Source organism: Syzygium oleosum, unplaced genomic scaffold (genome assembly GCF_021117445.2).
Source record: "Syzygium oleosum isolate NSW1041296 unplaced genomic scaffold, Sole_v2.1 Sole_v2.02, whole genome shotgun sequence".
Taxonomy (NCBI): domain Eukaryota; kingdom Viridiplantae; phylum Streptophyta; class Magnoliopsida; order Myrtales; family Myrtaceae; genus Syzygium; species Syzygium oleosum.
In genome coordinates, this window is record NW_026607486.1 from 14,817,702 (window position 1) to 14,833,598 (window position 15,897).

General features: G+C 41.9%; 2 protein-coding genes across 4 annotated transcripts; one reads left to right on the forward strand and one right to left on the reverse strand.

Annotated features, from left to right (window-relative positions):
• Window positions 1–2,009: 2,009 nt before the first annotated feature.
• On the forward strand, window positions 2,010–6,960 carry LOC115686838 (glucan endo-1,3-beta-glucosidase 3). Of its 3 annotated transcripts, none has more exons than XM_056308177.1 (4): window positions 2,010–2,448; window positions 4,722–5,975; window positions 6,288–6,315; window positions 6,450–6,960. In XM_056308177.1, the coding sequence occupies exons 1-4, from the start codon at window positions 2,388–2,390 to the stop codon at window positions 6,601–6,603; spliced, it is 1,497 nt and encodes a 498-aa protein (XP_056164152.1). In that variant the 5' UTR covers window positions 2,010–2,387; the 3' UTR covers window positions 6,604–6,960. The 3 variants fall into 3 exon arrangements, with proteins under 3 accessions (XP_056164152.1, XP_030468112.1, XP_056164153.1); XM_030612252.2 differs by having other exon boundaries at window positions 2,011–2,448; window positions 6,447–6,960; XM_056308178.1 differs by lacking the exon at window positions 2,010–2,448 and adding an exon at window positions 3,799–4,041 and having other exon boundaries at window positions 6,447–6,960.
• A 297-nt stretch (window positions 6,961–7,257) lies between these two features.
• LOC115686843 (protein PLANT CADMIUM RESISTANCE 2-like) lies at window positions 7,258–9,012 on the reverse strand. Its single transcript, XM_030612255.2, has 4 exons — window positions 8,483–9,012; window positions 8,114–8,185; window positions 7,821–8,033; window positions 7,258–7,574 (listed from the first exon to the last, which is right to left on the reverse strand). Exons 1-4 carry the CDS (start codon window positions 8,703–8,705, stop codon window positions 7,498–7,500), a joined length of 585 nt encoding a protein of 194 aa, XP_030468115.1. The 5' UTR covers window positions 8,706–9,012; the 3' UTR covers window positions 7,258–7,497.
• Between the last annotated feature and the right edge of the window lie 6,885 nt (window positions 9,013–15,897).

Sequence of the window (15,897 nt, forward strand, 5' to 3'; positions counted from 1 at the left end):
TTGTTCCCAGAATCAGTTTTGGAGTAGAATCAAGAATAAAAAAAAAGTAGCTTCTTGATTCTGGAAACAATTTTGAGAATCAATTTTTTTTTCTTCTTCCTTTTCTTGATTTTTAATTTAGCTTCTAATGTCCGGCCCGAGGACCGCCCTCGCCGGATCTGACGAGAATAAAATATTTTAATAAAAAATATTATTAATAAAAAATATTTTACCGGCCATGGCCATAAAAAAGAAAAAAATATATTTTTAATAAAAATATTTTAATAAAAAAATATTGTTAATAAAAAAAATATTTTACCGGCCATGGCCAGCGACCAGGCCATGGCAAAAAAAAATAAAAATGTATATTTTTAATAACAATATTTTAATAAAAAAATTTATTAATAAAAAAAATATTTTACAGGCCATGGCCGGCGATCAAGCCATAGCAAAAAAAAAGAAAAAAAATATATTTTTAATAAAAATATTTTAATAAAAAATATTATTAATAAAAAAAATATTTTACCGGCCATGGCCAGCGACCAGGCCATGGCAAAAAAAAATAAAAATGTATATTTTTAATAACAATATTTTAATAAAAAAATTTATTAATAAAAAAATATTTTACAGGCCATGGCCGGCGATCAGGCCATAGCCAAAAAAAAGAAAAAAATATATTTTTAATAAAAATATTTTAATAAAAAAAATATTTTACCAGCCATGACCGGCGATCAGGCCATGGCAAAAAAAAAATAAAAATATATATTTTTAATAAAAATATTTTAATAAAAAATATTATTAATAAAAAAAATATTTTACCGGCCATGGCCGGCGACCAGGCCATGGCCCAAAAAAATAAAAACGTATATTTTTAATAAAAAAATATTTTAATAAAAAATTTATTAATAAAAAAAATATTTTACCGGCCATGTCTGGCAATCAGGCCATGGCAAAAAAAAAAAAAATATATATTTTTAATAAAAATATTTTAATAAAAAAAATATTTTACCGGTCATGGCCGGCGACCAGGCCATGGCCAAAAAAAAGAAACGTGAATCGCGAATATCGGCCCCGAGAAAGTGTTCGGCATCGCTTGTCTAGACCGGAGAAGAGACGTGAATCGACCGTGAGGAAAAAAGTGTCAGAAAAGTTTTAAATTTTTTTGCATTGGCGCTAATTGAGTACTAAACCTTTTTTTTTAGTGCCAATTGAGTTTTAAATCAGCAAAGACCATGAAAAAACGAAAGAAGAGAAAAGGAAAATCCCTAGTTCGATAGGGAGATTCGAACGGTTCGACGGGATTGGCTGGGAGTCAGAAAAAAGGGATACTTCGTATTCGGACGGTCGGGCAAACCTCAATCATCATCGCGCTCGGAATGCCGTTGGGCGCTTAGGAAGCTAATGTTGGGGGGGGGGGTGGGGGGATTAGCGGCATGGAGAGGAGATTAGCGGGGTGTGATTAGCGTGGAAATGCCGCCGCTTGTGCAAAAAGCAAATATCGCCAAACGAGAGCACCGGGAAAAGCAAGCAAGCAAAGCTTCGCTTCGCTGCTGCTGCTGACTGCTGCTGACTGCCGAGCCCCAGTCAAAACCGCGGTCCACGTCAGCATCGAGTGCTCCCCCTCCTCGCGTGGGGCCCACCCCACCCCCCCCCCCCCCCCCCCGGGGACCCCCCTCGGCAGCATCAGCATCAGCATCAGCGAGCAGTCGCATGGGAAACCCTGACAACACCCCCCCAACCCTTTGCCCGAACCCCAAAAGATTAATAAATTCGGAATAAATAAATAAATAAATATATATATGTATTAAAAAGAGAGAGGGGGGGGGGGGGGGCGAAAAGAAGCTGGATTTTCCAGTGGTCCGGTCCTCACTGCTCACCGTACGACTTGCAACTCGATCTCCGCCGTCCGTTCCCCTGACACGGAGCTCTCGGCCCTTCGATCTTCTTCTTCTCCGGATCAAACCCCACCGCCCTTTGCAAAAACCCCGCTCTTTCTTCCCCTAAACCCTCCCCCCCTCTCTCTCTCTCTCGCTCTCGCTCCCTCGCACTTTCCCATTTCATTTCTAGCAAAAAAAGAGCAGCTCGTCTTCCCCTCTCGCATCGGGCTCTTGCTTTTCTTGTTTCTTTCCTAGCGCGGAACCTCGAAAGGAACCTCCTTTTCTCTCTCTCTGTCTCTCTCTCTCTCTGGGCACGCTTTCTCTGTTGGTGTGGCGTTCCCTTTTCTTTCCCTCCTCTCCTCTTTCCCTTTCTGGGTTTCTTTATTTGTTTGGAGCCTGGTCTGGGTTTCTCCTCCAAGGCTGCTTCTTTTTTTTTTTTGGCGTTAGTGGGGGGTGGTTCTTCTTTATGGTTTCGGTGGATTGAGATACTCGCTCTGGTCTTAGGAGGGGGGGGGGGGGGGAATCCAATCCATGGCTCTGGCGCTTCTCTTCTTGCTCCTGTTGCCGGTCTCTCTTGCTTCCGCGGATGAAGGTGAGCCCATCCAGTTCGTTGCCGTCTTTTGTTCCCGTTGCCCTTTGTTTGTTCGCCTGTCGGTTGGGTTTTTTCCCTTCTGTTTGTTGCTATTTTCAGCTAAGGATTCTCTGTGCTGTTGTGTTCTTTCATATATTCTCGTCTCTTTCTCCGGTGGGTTTCGGTTCTAGTACTGGAGCTTTGTCGTTCTTTTTTTAGTTCTTGAACTTGATCTGTTCTTGATTTTAGTCGATGTGGTGATTTGCCTGCAACTTGCCCAGCTGCGACTGTGATACTGAAGCTGTCTGCTTCCTACATTGTGTTCAGCCGTAAATCATCCACTGAGCCTCTTCAGCACACGATTATTGTTTTGCCAAGAAAAAAAAAATGGAAAAAGAACAGTTTCGGTGCAGGCTCAAGTCCCAATCTTCCTGCCTTTAAATGAGATCTCATCTGGGAGAAAAGAAAAATAGGGAACGTTTTACGGAGAGTTGGGGTGGGGGGTTTCACCGGTAGCTCGTGACTTTGTTTCTCTCTCCTCTGACCAAAATAGTGTTTTTCTCTAGGGAGAAAAAAGAATTTGTTTCCTACGATAGACCTCAAGCAAGTTATGTTTGGAATCATCCCCTATTGCGTCCCAGCTCATATGGCAGTTCCCAGATAGCTTAGCATGCACGGTTATACATGACTCGTGTCTTGACCAAAGTGCCCTTTAACTTTCCTCTAGAAAGAGGGTCGGTCAAGTGGCAGGATAAATTGTATTCGGGATAAGTGCATTAGAAGTCCTAAAACTTGTCAGTACAGTGCAATCGAGTCCTAAAACTTTTAAAAAATGCGATCAAGTCCTGCAACTTATCACGAAAGTGCAAACAAGTCCTAAAATTTTCAAAAAGTACAATCAAGTCCTAAAACTTATCACGAATGTGCAATCAAGTCTTAAAACTTATCCCAAAAATGCAATCAAGTCCTAAAACTTTCAAAAGGTCCAATCAATGGAAGGACTTGATCAAACCAATTTGACAAGTTTTAGGACTCGTTTGCACTTTCATGACAAGTTTTAGGACTTGTTTGCACTTTTATGATAAGTTTTAGGACTCAATTGCACTTTCCTAACAAGTTTTAAGACTTAATTGCACATTATGAAAGTTTTAGGACTCAATTGCACTTTCGTGACAAGTTTTAGGACTTTGAATGCACTTATCCCATTATATTCTAAATGGGGTCCTCTGAATCTGATTCAGAGGGTTCCTTGTTAGGAAAAAAAACATGTATCTGATTTGGACCATTAGGATGCACGTATGGTTCCAATCTCTTTTTCTTTATTGGGTGTGTCTTGTTTATTTTCAGAGGGATGCCATTCAATGGATGGATCTGGTATTTAAGAGGATGTTGCCACTCATGTGCTCTCACATTTGTCTCATATACTTCATTCAATTTATATATAGTAATGCTGATGTTGCTGGTGTGTTAGTCGGCTCGGTGTTGTTTTGGTGCGATGCCGAGAAAATTGTGTGACATAAACTATATCAAATTTTCGGTTGTCCTGGCTGGAATGTGTAATTGTGAGTGTGACCCAGTTGAGGAGGGAGCTAGTGATGTCTCACCTTCCTACCAGTAAAAATTTATTAATCTGCATTTGTTGGATTTGTCAAGATATGTTGTTCTCTGCAAGAAAGCTTCTCTTATTAGATGCTCAGATCATACAATCATTGATTCTATGTGAAAATTTTGGGTTTTAGTGTATGTCTTCTCCATTGAGTATGCTGGTCACGGAGCTGGCTCTTGTATGCTTCAATTATCCCGCGGGATCTATCATAATTCTGGATTATAATAGATTAAACAAAGAAAAAAAGTTTCCTGACTTTCTCACGTTTATGCGCCATAATGTCATTCTCTACTCTCACATATTCTCTTCGAAGTCATTGGATGGATGTGGATTTTGAAATTTAAGTTTTCTGGACTTAGCTCCATTTTGCTCTTGCCACGTCTATTATTTTATTTTTTTCGCTATTAGTTGGTTCATTTGCCTTGGTCAAGAAAAGAAGCAAAGATTAAGGAAAAGTGGAGTCCACAACTGTTAATTGTTGCTCTTCGTCGGAAATGGTTTATGGAGGACGAAAATGGTGTCTGCAACCATATTCATCATATTTAGACATGAGGATGGTTTATACAGTGTGTACATTTGGTCATTCCCGAATAGTTTATGCTCTTTCACTGCCTGAGCTAATTAACCGTTTGCACTCATTCTTATTCTTGGCGTGGCGTACTTAAGATGCATTTATTAAATACTTCAGGTCCCTTCATTGGCGTGAACATAGGCACTGACCTCTCCGACGTGCCAAGCCCAACCCAGGTGGTGGCGCTTCTAAAAGCTCAGAACATACGACATGTTAGGCTTTACGATACAGACCGAGCCATGCTCCTTGCACTTGCTAATTCTGGCATCCGCGTCACTGTTTCTGTTCCTAATGACCAACTACTCGGCATCGGTCAGTCCAATGCCACTGCTGCCAATTGGGTAGCTCGCAACATCATAGCCCATGTCCCCGCCACCAACATCACTGCCATCGCTGTGGGGTCCGAAGTCCTAACGACCCTTCAGAACGCTGCACCTGTCCTTGTCTCGGCCATGAAGTTCATCCAATCGGCTCTTGTCGCTTCGAACCTCGATGGTCATATCAAAGTCTCAACTCCACACTCTTCCTCCATCATTATCGACTCCTTCCCACCTTCTCAAGCCTTCTTTAACCGCACTTGGGACCCGGTCATGGTCCCATTGCTTAAGTTTCTCCAATCTACTGGATCTTACCTCATGCTCAATGTCTATCCATACTACGACTACATGCAGTCAAATGGCGTAATTCCATTGGACTATGCCCTCTTCCGTCCTCTTCCTCCGAACAAGGAAGCTGTCGATTCCAACACGCTCCTCCACTACACCAATGTGTTTGACGCTGTTGTTGATGCGGCTTATTTTTCCATGTTGTATCTAAACTTCACCAATGTCCCCATTGTGGTGACCGAGTCTGGCTGGCCCTCCAAGGGAGACTCCTCTGAACAGGACGCAACTCTTGAAAATGCAAACACTTACAACAGTAACTTGATCAAGCACGTGCTTAACAATACAGGAACGCCGAAGCACCCGGGTGTCGCTGTCAGTACATACATTTATGAGCTCTACAATGAGGATCTGAGACCGGGCTCCACATCTGAGAAGAATTGGGGCCTGTTTGATGCCAATGGAGTGCCAATCTATATCTTGCACTTGACGGGTGCGGGAACGGTGTTAGCAAATGACACAACCAATCAGACCTTCTGTGTTGCGAAGGATGGTGCAGACAAGAAGATGCTCCAAGCGGCATTGGATTGGGCTTGTGGGCCCGGAAAAGTTGACTGCTCGCCGTTGTTGCAGGGGCAAGCATGCTATGAACCAGACGATGTTGTCGCACATGCGACGTATGCTTTCAATGCGTATTACCAAAAGATGGTGAAAGCTCCCGGCACCTGTGATTTTAAAGGGGTCGCTACGGTCACCACCAGCAATCCAAGTAAGAAGTAGCTTGATAACATTTGCCCATGTATCTGCATCATTTTGAGGAAAGATCTTATCAGCACACTTAGTAATCACGGTCATTGAATAGAAAATTTGAGTTGTTGCGGTCAGCTACGCAAGAAATGGCATGCCACAGGATGAGAGGGCTCTTCTGCTGGTTTAAGCTTTAACATTTTTCGTAATTTGATGAGCTATTAGTACGCTTGTCCTGAACTCTAATACATGCACATTGCATATGAGCATATAGAGGTCGAGGAATCTGCCTTTTGCTTTTCTTTTTCCCCTAATTTATGTTCGATTGGTGCAGGTCATGGTTCGTGTATATTTCCGGGAAGGTATGTGATATACTATGTTCTTATTGGTTTCTCTTTGTCATCTTTTAAATTTGTTGCAAAATGTCATCTCCGTAATCCAAAATAGAATTTATGCATCTCCCATATACTGAATTACGTGTATGTGGCTGCAGTAGTGGAAGAAATGGGACTTCTGTCAATGGTACTATTTTAGCTCCATCGTCTAACTCAACAAGTTCTGGCTGTCCTCCCAAGCATTTCACTGATGTTGGTTCGATCACAAGCTCGGTGATCGTCGCCATTTTGTTTCTGGCTCCAGTTCTCTTGTAAAGTTGTGGACTTGATATTTGTGCCATATTGATTGATGCCTTTTTAGATCTCTCTTTGAAACATTGAATTACAATTCTTCGACGACAACTTGTGGTCTACCCAATTTTGTGGTTCATGAAGTGGCGACACGGGTGGGCAAATGCAGAGGCATTTGAGCGGTGACTAGCTAGGTGACTCTTCAATTTTATTCTGTGAAAGCCAACCGAAGGAATTGTTGGTGTAACTATCTTATTCCTAAGTTCGATTCTGAATTAATTCTTTGAGATGGACGCGTAAAGTGTGCATCTGAATGTCAGGCAAATCAGGCCATGCTTCTTGTAATCATTAAAATAGGATTAGTTGCCTCATCTTCATCAACATAGCTAAACTAGTCATTTTCTTTTCTTTGCTGGAATTTCAAGTGAGCAGCATTACTCTGATGGATAGTTACTAGGAATTGGCAATGCTCGGAGAAACTTCCGGGAGGAATTGCCTTCATTTTACGGCGATTTTGGTAGTTGATTGTTTGCCTTGACGTGCTCTGTCTTTCATGGTTATGATTGTTGTGATGATGTTATTGAAGGAACTCTGAAAGTAAGAACTACCTACAAGATTTGATGGTGGCGTTGGCCACAAAAACAGATGCTTCCATGCATTTTGGGATGGCAAGTTCGGTTGTCTAGCAAGCTTCAAGTATATTGATGTACTGGTAGTATGCATTGTAATTTGTACAATAGCGATGGATACTCCATATTAATAATACTGTCAAATGAAGACGAAATCAAAGGGAAAAAAGAAGGCACTCAGGACAGAGGGGCAGTGATCCTTCAAGGGCTTTTGCTAATGTAGACTCTCCAACATAATAAAGTTCAAATTTCTGGGGCTTCCAAGCCAAGTTGAGATGATCTTGAATTTCTACCTCATCATGCCTCCAGGAGGAACTGGAGCCATGGGGATTCCTCTGTCCTGCCTTTGCATGTTCTCATGCCACCCTAAACATAATCACAACAAAAAAAGTTTAAGAACGAAATAATGGAACGAAATCATCGGCTTGTTTTTCTAATAATCTCCATAATCTTCAGCACCGTTTCAGTTTACAGCAATACTATGATATTATGCACGTACTTGGGACTATTTATGGCATGAAAATTGGTTGTCTCCAATTGTTTTGGATATCGTCATTGCTAGAGGAAAGTCATTACTCGCATATTGATTAAAAGGAGGAGAGTAATGCATACCGACGGACATGTCAAATCCGCGCCTTTCGAGCTCGCGGTACTCCTGGGTTAAAGCACAGGATTCACAGCAGAAATGAACCAAGCAATCGGCGCAAGGATCCTCTTGCAGCTGGTATTGCTGTCTGATCTTGGTGCGGTAGAGGCAGGAGAAGCAGCAGGCGCAACCGGTGAACAAGGAGATCAGAGTGTAAATGGCTCCGTGCACAGGGCAAGCTGCAACAAAACCGATCCGAGTTAGCAAGTGTAATGTCAATCCTTCTTCAATGTGTGCGAACGCGATTGATTCTACTTACAAACCGATCCGTGATCAGCAATCTCCGCGATTCGCCCGAATGTGATGCAGGGGCACCAAAATGACAAGCAACCTGTGAGATTAACAAGATATCAACTTACATAAGCCATATAAAACGCCATTTTATCTCTGGATCCACTTCAACATATTTCCAAAGTGGTATAAGATCATTCTATCGCTAAATTCTTATAACATGTTGTAACCCCGCGACATTAGGCAATTGCAATTGGAAAGCTCGCATTTATGAACTCTCCAGCTTTTCCTTATCGATGTCGCCCAAGTAGACGTATACACGGGCGTAACTGTTCTATCAAGTGTTGATCCACCTCCAAACCAAATGGATCGTGAGGAAAAATTCCAGAGGACTTACAAGTCGGAACGTCGTCAAAGCAACTGAAAAGCCTGAAGGACCAAGGCACGTTGTTGATGGGTCGAGCATGGAGACCTGCGGTGGGCAGAGGATTGTCCGGGGCCCCGTAGTTCGCATAACTCTGGTTCATGGGCTGCACCGGAATGCCATCTACCGGCGGCATCGGCGGAGCGGAGGAGCCGGGCTTTTGTGGGTAGCCGTCGGACGCGTTCGAGGAGTACATTGCTTCGATCTGCAGCTACAGATACCGACTCCGACGATCAAAGAAGGACGATGCAGGGGTGAAGATCAGACGAGGAAATGGACCGGGCAAGGTCTAGAGAGGATTAAAAAATGAGATGTTAGGTGGTCTGCACATGATGCTGCTGGCGTTAAAGAGGAGTTTCGTCAATGAATGCTCTCACCAGAAACCGCCGTGACGAATTCGTCAATCCGCGTTCGTATCTGTTTCTACTCTATTTTCTTTGAAAAGTCTAGTTTGGGGCCGGCAACGACGAAGAGCCAACTTTGACGGTTGATGGTTCGTTGAAAAAGGAATGCTTTGTTTAAGCTATAAGCTATCGTCATTCGGATCAAGGTACGTATAGACTATAGTTTGGTGCGGTGCAAAACGTTGACAATGGTATAAATTGAGACCAGGTCAGTCAGGAAGTTTCGTATGTAGTTTCGTGTTTTTCTATGGTGGCTTTTTTGGACCGACATCGGCTTCTAAAGTTGGACACGACTTGGCGTCGCGTGACTCGACTGTTGCGCTTTCACACGGATCGCGACCTCGTTATTCTAGAACACCAAACGTAGTTTCGAAAAGGGTTTTGTTTCCTATAATTCGATGCAGATGCAATGTCATTATCGATAGACAGCGGAAGCCCCAGCAGTTTTTTTTTTCTTAGGAAGAACTCCATGGAAGAACTGGTCTTAGGTGAAGGGATATTTGATTAGTTTTTTTCCTAACCGGCGTAGGTTAGATTTGTTGGATAGTGGTGGACGGCCATTTGATCGTATAGGTTGTGTTTTAGTACGTGAAGAACGGGTCGGCATTGTCGAGATGATGCTCGACAGTGCGTTGTACTATGCATAATCGTATTGGTCGTAGGAGACTAGGTTCAACTTTGTATGGGAGATTACCATATAGATTTTCATTAGGGAAATTATAAAAAAAAAAAGTCTTAAACCTATTGTACTTGTGTCAGTTCAGTCATAAACCTTTTAATTTAGCCAATTTAGTCCTAAACCTTTTGACAATTTGCCAATGAAGTCCATTCAGCTAATTTTGATCGGAAATCACTGGCGTGGATGCCGAACGTCCTGCGTAGCACCATCGGCGCTGATAGGGACAAGTTTTGCAAATAATTTTTCCGAATTTTTATTTTTCCATTTTTTTTTATTTCTTTTTCTCTTATTTCCCTCCGCTGGTCCGTGGCCTTGGCATAGCCGGCGACGAGCGAGGGCTTGGATGCCCTCGCGTGCCCTCGCCGAATTTGGGCAAGGGTAACCATGCCCTCGCCAGACCTAGGTGGTGCAGCCATGCCCAGATCTGGCGAGGGCCGCAACCCTCTCACCAAATCTACGTGAGGGGCCGCAAGCCTTTGTTTTGGTTGGCGAGGGCCTCATGTCCCTCGCTCAGTGGCTTGTGAGGGTCAATCGGAGACCCTTGCCTGACCTCATATAAAAAATAAAAAGAAAAAATGGGAAAGAAAAAGGGAAAAAAATTCAAAAAATTATTTAGATATTGCACAAATTATTCATGTTAGCGTCGATTGTGCCATGTAGGACGGCTAACGTCCGTGTCAGCAATATTCAGCCAAAATTAACCAAATGGACTTCATTGATAAATTATCAAAAGATTTAAAATTAAATTGATCAAATTGAAAGGTTTAAAACATAATTGACACAAATTCAATATGTTTGTGACTTTTTTTGGGTAATTATCCCGATTTTCATCACACCGATGAGTGCAAACAATGTCAAGTTGGTCTACCCATCAAGTTCTGACTCGCGACTTACCTTGCTGGTAAGATTAACGCGGCATTAGATGGGATTGTTTTAGTTACTTAGGTAAATGTCCTTTTCATAAAAAGAACATATAGGATTTTTTTTTTCCAATGTGGATATCCTTTCGTAAATGACTAGATTCTTGCTCATGTCGGATGAGCTTTTGCGCATCGACTTATTATGATGCGATCGAGTGAATTTTTTATAAGCCTCGTCACTAAGGACAATGTCGTAATTTCATCTACGCGATTCCGTAAAACCAATATACTTTCCTTCTACGAGAAGGGACGATGACAAAACTTATGCTATCAGAATCGAGGCGTGTTACTGTTCATTTAAAAAGTTAAAGCCGACAAAGTATTGGTGCAAATAATATTTTTTGATATAGTAACGTCGTCCCTCGCAAGAAGGGCGATATGCATTGCCGAAACCTGGTATGCATCGCCGAAAGCAAGCTTATAATCAAGTCATGTCACGCTATGTGACTCGACCACAAAATTAGAATCCATGGAGAGCAATGACAAAAGTGGGAGATTTGTGAATGGAGTTAAACGAATACAGTCGATGCCAACCATGGAAATGGTCATTTCAAGGAAAATGGACATTGGGTCCAATCTATTTTTATTTCCTATTCACACGTAAACAACAACAACAACAACAATAATATATAGTTTTTGACCGACTTCATCAATGTTATACCCTCTTTTAGCAAAATGCTCGAGCACAAAGAGCACAAATGGGGCTTTTAGTTGGAAATAATGAAACTACACGAATCTTACTGCAAGAAAATGTAAATTGCAAGGAATTGAACCACGATACAAGGAAGCGAGGGACGCATCGCATTGCATTATCATCCAGTTTTCGGCGATCTTTTTTCCCACTTGAATTAGCAGCAGCCGACGCGTGAATCGGCAACGAGTCATCGATGTTCTTTATTTAGTGTTGATACCTTAGCTGTATCAGATCTTTGTTGATGAAGATTTTCGAATGGTTGGTGTTGAATTTGTACCATGCACCTAACAGAGAGATGTTATGTTTTCATGTGGTGTGATTGGGGTCATATTGCTGAAAGTTTTTGATAAAGAGCTCATAGCCTTAGGATTGGGACATCATATCTGTAATGGCTGCAGCATTGCAGAAGGGCTCACCAAATGGCTTTGTTATCTTGTTTGAGGATTTAGCTAGCTTTTATATGATACAAAGAGTTCGATTCATACATAAGCTATTGATACGATGTACATGATCATGAAGAGAGGAACATCTAAGTTTATGACACAGATGTATGTCTTCCGAATCTGATAAATTTCTTTGACTCTCGCGAACGCTGCATCATGCTAGGGGTCGTGCCTGAGGCCCGTATCTGATAATCAACTTTCCTATTACATGTCATATAAATAATAAAAAAATTTAGCTGTCGACCGCAAGAAGATTGAAGAAACTGTTTAGATTTCATACTAAGGTCAGCATGGAAACATGTATTGAATAATTTAGAGCATGTGCTGTGTGCTTACTGAATAGTTCCTACAAGTGCGTACCTGAGAAGCTCTTTTGAACAGTAGCGTGGTAATTGTCCCTGACATCATTAGCTTTTGGGTGGTCCTATCTATTGCTTGAAAGTAAGATATCCTCCAAGACTGCTCGAAATGCAATGCACTACAAAAACCCAAGAACCCAATCGTGAATCCCGGTCCCAGGCCTGCAGAGGACCAATAATGGGTGTCCAGATTGCCTTCATTCGGTTCACCTCCATTCCAAAAATCACCATCTTGTCCCTCGATATCAGGATGCTGCTCATCTCTGGGGCAAACTTTCATTAGAGGAGCTCCACAAAGTCCGTCGTTATCGCGATACACAGATTCATCATCCATGGGTCGCAGATGAGTACCTGAAGGAATAGGGCCTGATAGATTATTGAATGAGAGATCGAGACAACAGAAAGTCCAAACTGGATATGCTAGGAGGGATTCTACCTGAGATATCGTTGTTAGATAGGTCAAGGGATTCTAACTTTTTGAGTTCGCCAATGTTTGAAGGGATTTTCCCACTCAAATTGTTTTGGGAGCAATTCAAATTCTGAAGTTCAATAAGCCTAGTCAACTCTTCTGGTATTTCGCCATTTAACTTGTTTGCGAAAAGGTCAATGGAATGGAAGAATTGGAGTGTCTTGCCATATAATCGACTAGTTCCCTTTGCATTAACCAGGACGTAAATCAATGACATAACCGGCCAATAGGACTGATAATTGATATCTCCAATCATAGACAAAAATCCATTAAAACATAGCGGAATGCTTCCAGAAATGTTGTTCCGTGCTAGGCTTAAAAGCTGGAGATAATTAAGTTGGCAGAGTTGCGAGGGAATGCCTCCGGTGAAACTATTCTTCTCAAGATTGATCATGGCTAATGATTGAGAATGTTGTCCAAATGAAGGAATTTCACCAGTGAAGTCATTATCACTTAGATCAAGGAGCAGAAGGTCAGTTAGGTTTGACAAACATTTGGGAAGCACTTCGTCAAAGTCATTTTTGTTCAGGATCAGAACTTTTATTTGCTGAAAATGGCAGAAAGAGTTAGTAATCTGACCACTTAACCTGTTGTCACCCAGCAAAATCCATTCCAGTGCTTGCAACTTTTTCAGACGTCAGGGTAGTCTACTGCATAGTTGGTTCTTTGACAGATCAAGATAAAATAGGTTCTCCATTGTTCATAGAGAATTCGGTATGCTGCTGCTGAGACTGTCACCAGAAAGCATCAGATACGGTAACAGTTGCATCTTGTTTTGGTCCATTCTGGAAATAGGGCCTCTGAGCATATTGTTAGCGAGATCCAGCACTTTGACGTTAAGTAGAATGTTGGAAAGCCAATTGGGAACTTCATCTGAGATGTTTGCATTGGACATGTACAAGAGTGAAATATTCCTGTGTGTTTGAAGCCACAATTGAAATTTCAGTCCCACATCACAACCTGACATGTCAATCCATTGAACTTGGAATGAAGGAACCCAGGTGGGATCAAAACTTAAAAACACGTTCATGAGATGAAATGGACAAATCGGTCAGGCTCGTGAGATTTGCAAAGTGCAATTCACTAACAACTCCGTTCAATGAATTATTAGTTATGTCCAACACCTCTAGACTAGATAGTTGCCCAATACTTTCCGGGATGTTCCCACTCAATTTGTTGTCACTGAGATGTAACTCTCTTAGAGATGATATCTCCCCCAAAGTTATCGGGATAGGTCCCGAAATCGAGTTTTGTGACAGACTTAGGTACTTCAGATCTTTGAAACTCCCAAATTGGTTTGGCAGATGGCCACTGAAATTATTGGCAGTGAAATGACAAATCCGGAAGTCACTTTGTGCCGGCTCCAAAGTACCATGGGTGATGCTCCAAACATGCAACTTGTAGAGACTGCTGATGTTTTTCAGAATTTGACCTTCCAGCAAATTATAAGACCCATCAAGAAAGGAAAGCAGTTGATTATTATCAAAGATTGTCCTGGGAAATGTGCCTTCCAAATAATTTATGCTCAAATCGATATGCTTGAGCTTGCTTTAGTGTAGAACCAGAGAGTAATAGTAGAATTTATGGAATTGCCTCTTAGATCCAGGAATTTTAAAGAAGCGAAGTTGACAGATAGATAGTGAGGAAGTTGTTCAAGAGAACAATCCTTCAACCGTAAAGATTGCAGCAAAGAAAGCTCATTAATGGAACTCAACCAATCTTTGGCATTCCTAAGGTCAATGCCAGACAGGTGAAAGTGTTTCAAGGAAGATGAGTTCGACACCCATTGGAGGTCATCAGTTTTTAAATAACTCCGGTCCAATCCATTAGCAAGATCCAGATACTGCAAGTTGGACAGGTTACCGAGGTGATGAGGTATGTCTCCATCAAAACCTGCGGATGATAGATTAAGATACTCTAGTCTCTGGAGGGTACCGGGGATTTTTTGCACGGAAAATTTGTTGAAGCTGAGGTCTAGATATTTCAAACGCTTCAGTTCAGCCAAAGAAGCATGGATGTTTCCTCCCAAGCTGCTGTTATCTGAACATAGGATATAATCATTGAGGAAGGTCTCACAGCATGGACTACGAAGATCGAGTTTGAAGACATGGCCAGTCTTTTTGCTGCATTCGACTCATTTCCACTCACAACAGTCCTTGCTGGTCCACGATGACAAGCGTTTAGAATGGTCGATAAGACCTTACTTGAATTTCAAGAGAGCTTCCCTCTCTGTACCAATGCAGCTCACATTGGTTAAAGCTTTGGAATGTCCAAACTCAAACAATTGAAACACGAGAAGAGTCCATAATATGAGGGGTGCTAAGGCAGGGGATGATGCCATTGCTTTCGATAATCTGGGATTAGGACATGCAGTGTACTTCCTTGGTTTTATGGTGACGTGGGTCTTGGGAAGGCCTTGTTTGATCTTCATAAAGAAAAGGACATTGATCATTTCCTATTTATTTTTGGCCATCACCGTCGATCACTGCGGCGAAAGACCGCCATGTTGCGGAGATGCTGTCCGAGCCAGGACCAGCCAATCGCCATAGTGTAGCCAAAAGCGTAATGTTGCCAAAGTGCAATCTTTTGCAGGGTATTGGGCAGGAGTAAATTAGAATCAATGGTTAAAAGGTTTGACTGGTGTGGAAGCAAACAGGCGTGAGAAACAAGAATGCTGTGACAAGAAAACAGCAAGAACGAAAGAGAGACAAAAGTAAACATTGGGAGCTTTGGCTGAAAGCTGTTGTAGTCATCCGTCTGTCTTGGGGTTTGACATGTCTTCTTTCTTCATCACATCATATGCTTGCACATATCAAACGTCAATACTTTTACATGGCAAACCAGCCTTCCTTGCTGATCCAGGTGCAACTTTCTGTACCAAAAACAAGAGCATTCCATTTGCCACATTTAGACAGAGGTGATCATCGATTTCTCGACAAAGGGTACATGATGAAATCGATTCGCGCATGCCTTGTCCAAAAGTTGTATCCTCCTAGATCAGAACCTTCGTCTCACGAGTATATCTCCTATTAGGATGGCACATAGTAAAAAATCGGCAACGACATTAAACATCGATTGGGCCATGTTAATCTCAGGTCGAACTCACTTTTCTTGAGCTTGATTAAATGAACCACCACATGGACAAAGCGGACATACACAATTTACCGAACACCAAACATAGTTTCGAAAAGGACTTGTTTCCTATAATTAGATGCAATGTCGTTATCGAGACGGCGGAAGCCTCAGCAGTTTTTGTTCCGGGGTGAATCTTGGAAGAACTCCACGGAAGAGATAAGTTAGAGAACTCGGTCTTATGTGAAGGGACATTGATTAATTTTTCATAACCGGCCTAGATTAGATTTGTTGGATAGTGTGGACGGCCATTGATTGTATAGGTTGTGTTTTAGTATGTGAAAAAGC

Bases quoted from the DNA above. Each gene is read 5' to 3' on its own strand.
- LOC115686838 (XM_030612252.2), top strand. From the start codon at position 2,388: ATGGCTCTGGCGCTTCTCTTCTTGCTCCTGTTGCCGGTCTCTCTTGCT. The intron at 2,449-4,721 runs GTGAGCCCATCC...TAAATACTTCAG, and splicing joins TCTTGCTTCCGCGGATGAAG to GTCCCTTCATTGGCGTGAAC. The intron at 5,976-6,287 runs GTAAGAAGTAGC...CGATTGGTGCAG, and splicing joins GGTCACCACCAGCAATCCAA to GTCATGGTTCGTGTATATTT.
- LOC115686843 (XM_030612255.2), bottom strand. From the start codon at position 8,705: ATGTACTCCTCGAACGCGTCCGACGGCTACCCACAAAAGCCCGGCTCC. The intron at 8,186-8,482 runs GTAAGTCCTCTG...TTAATCTCACAG, and splicing joins CTTTGACGACGTTCCGACTT to GTTGCTTGTCATTTTGGTGC. The intron at 8,034-8,113 runs GTAAGTAGAATC...GTTTTGTTGCAG, and splicing joins TGCTGATCACGGATCGGTTT to CTTGCCCTGTGCACGGAGCC.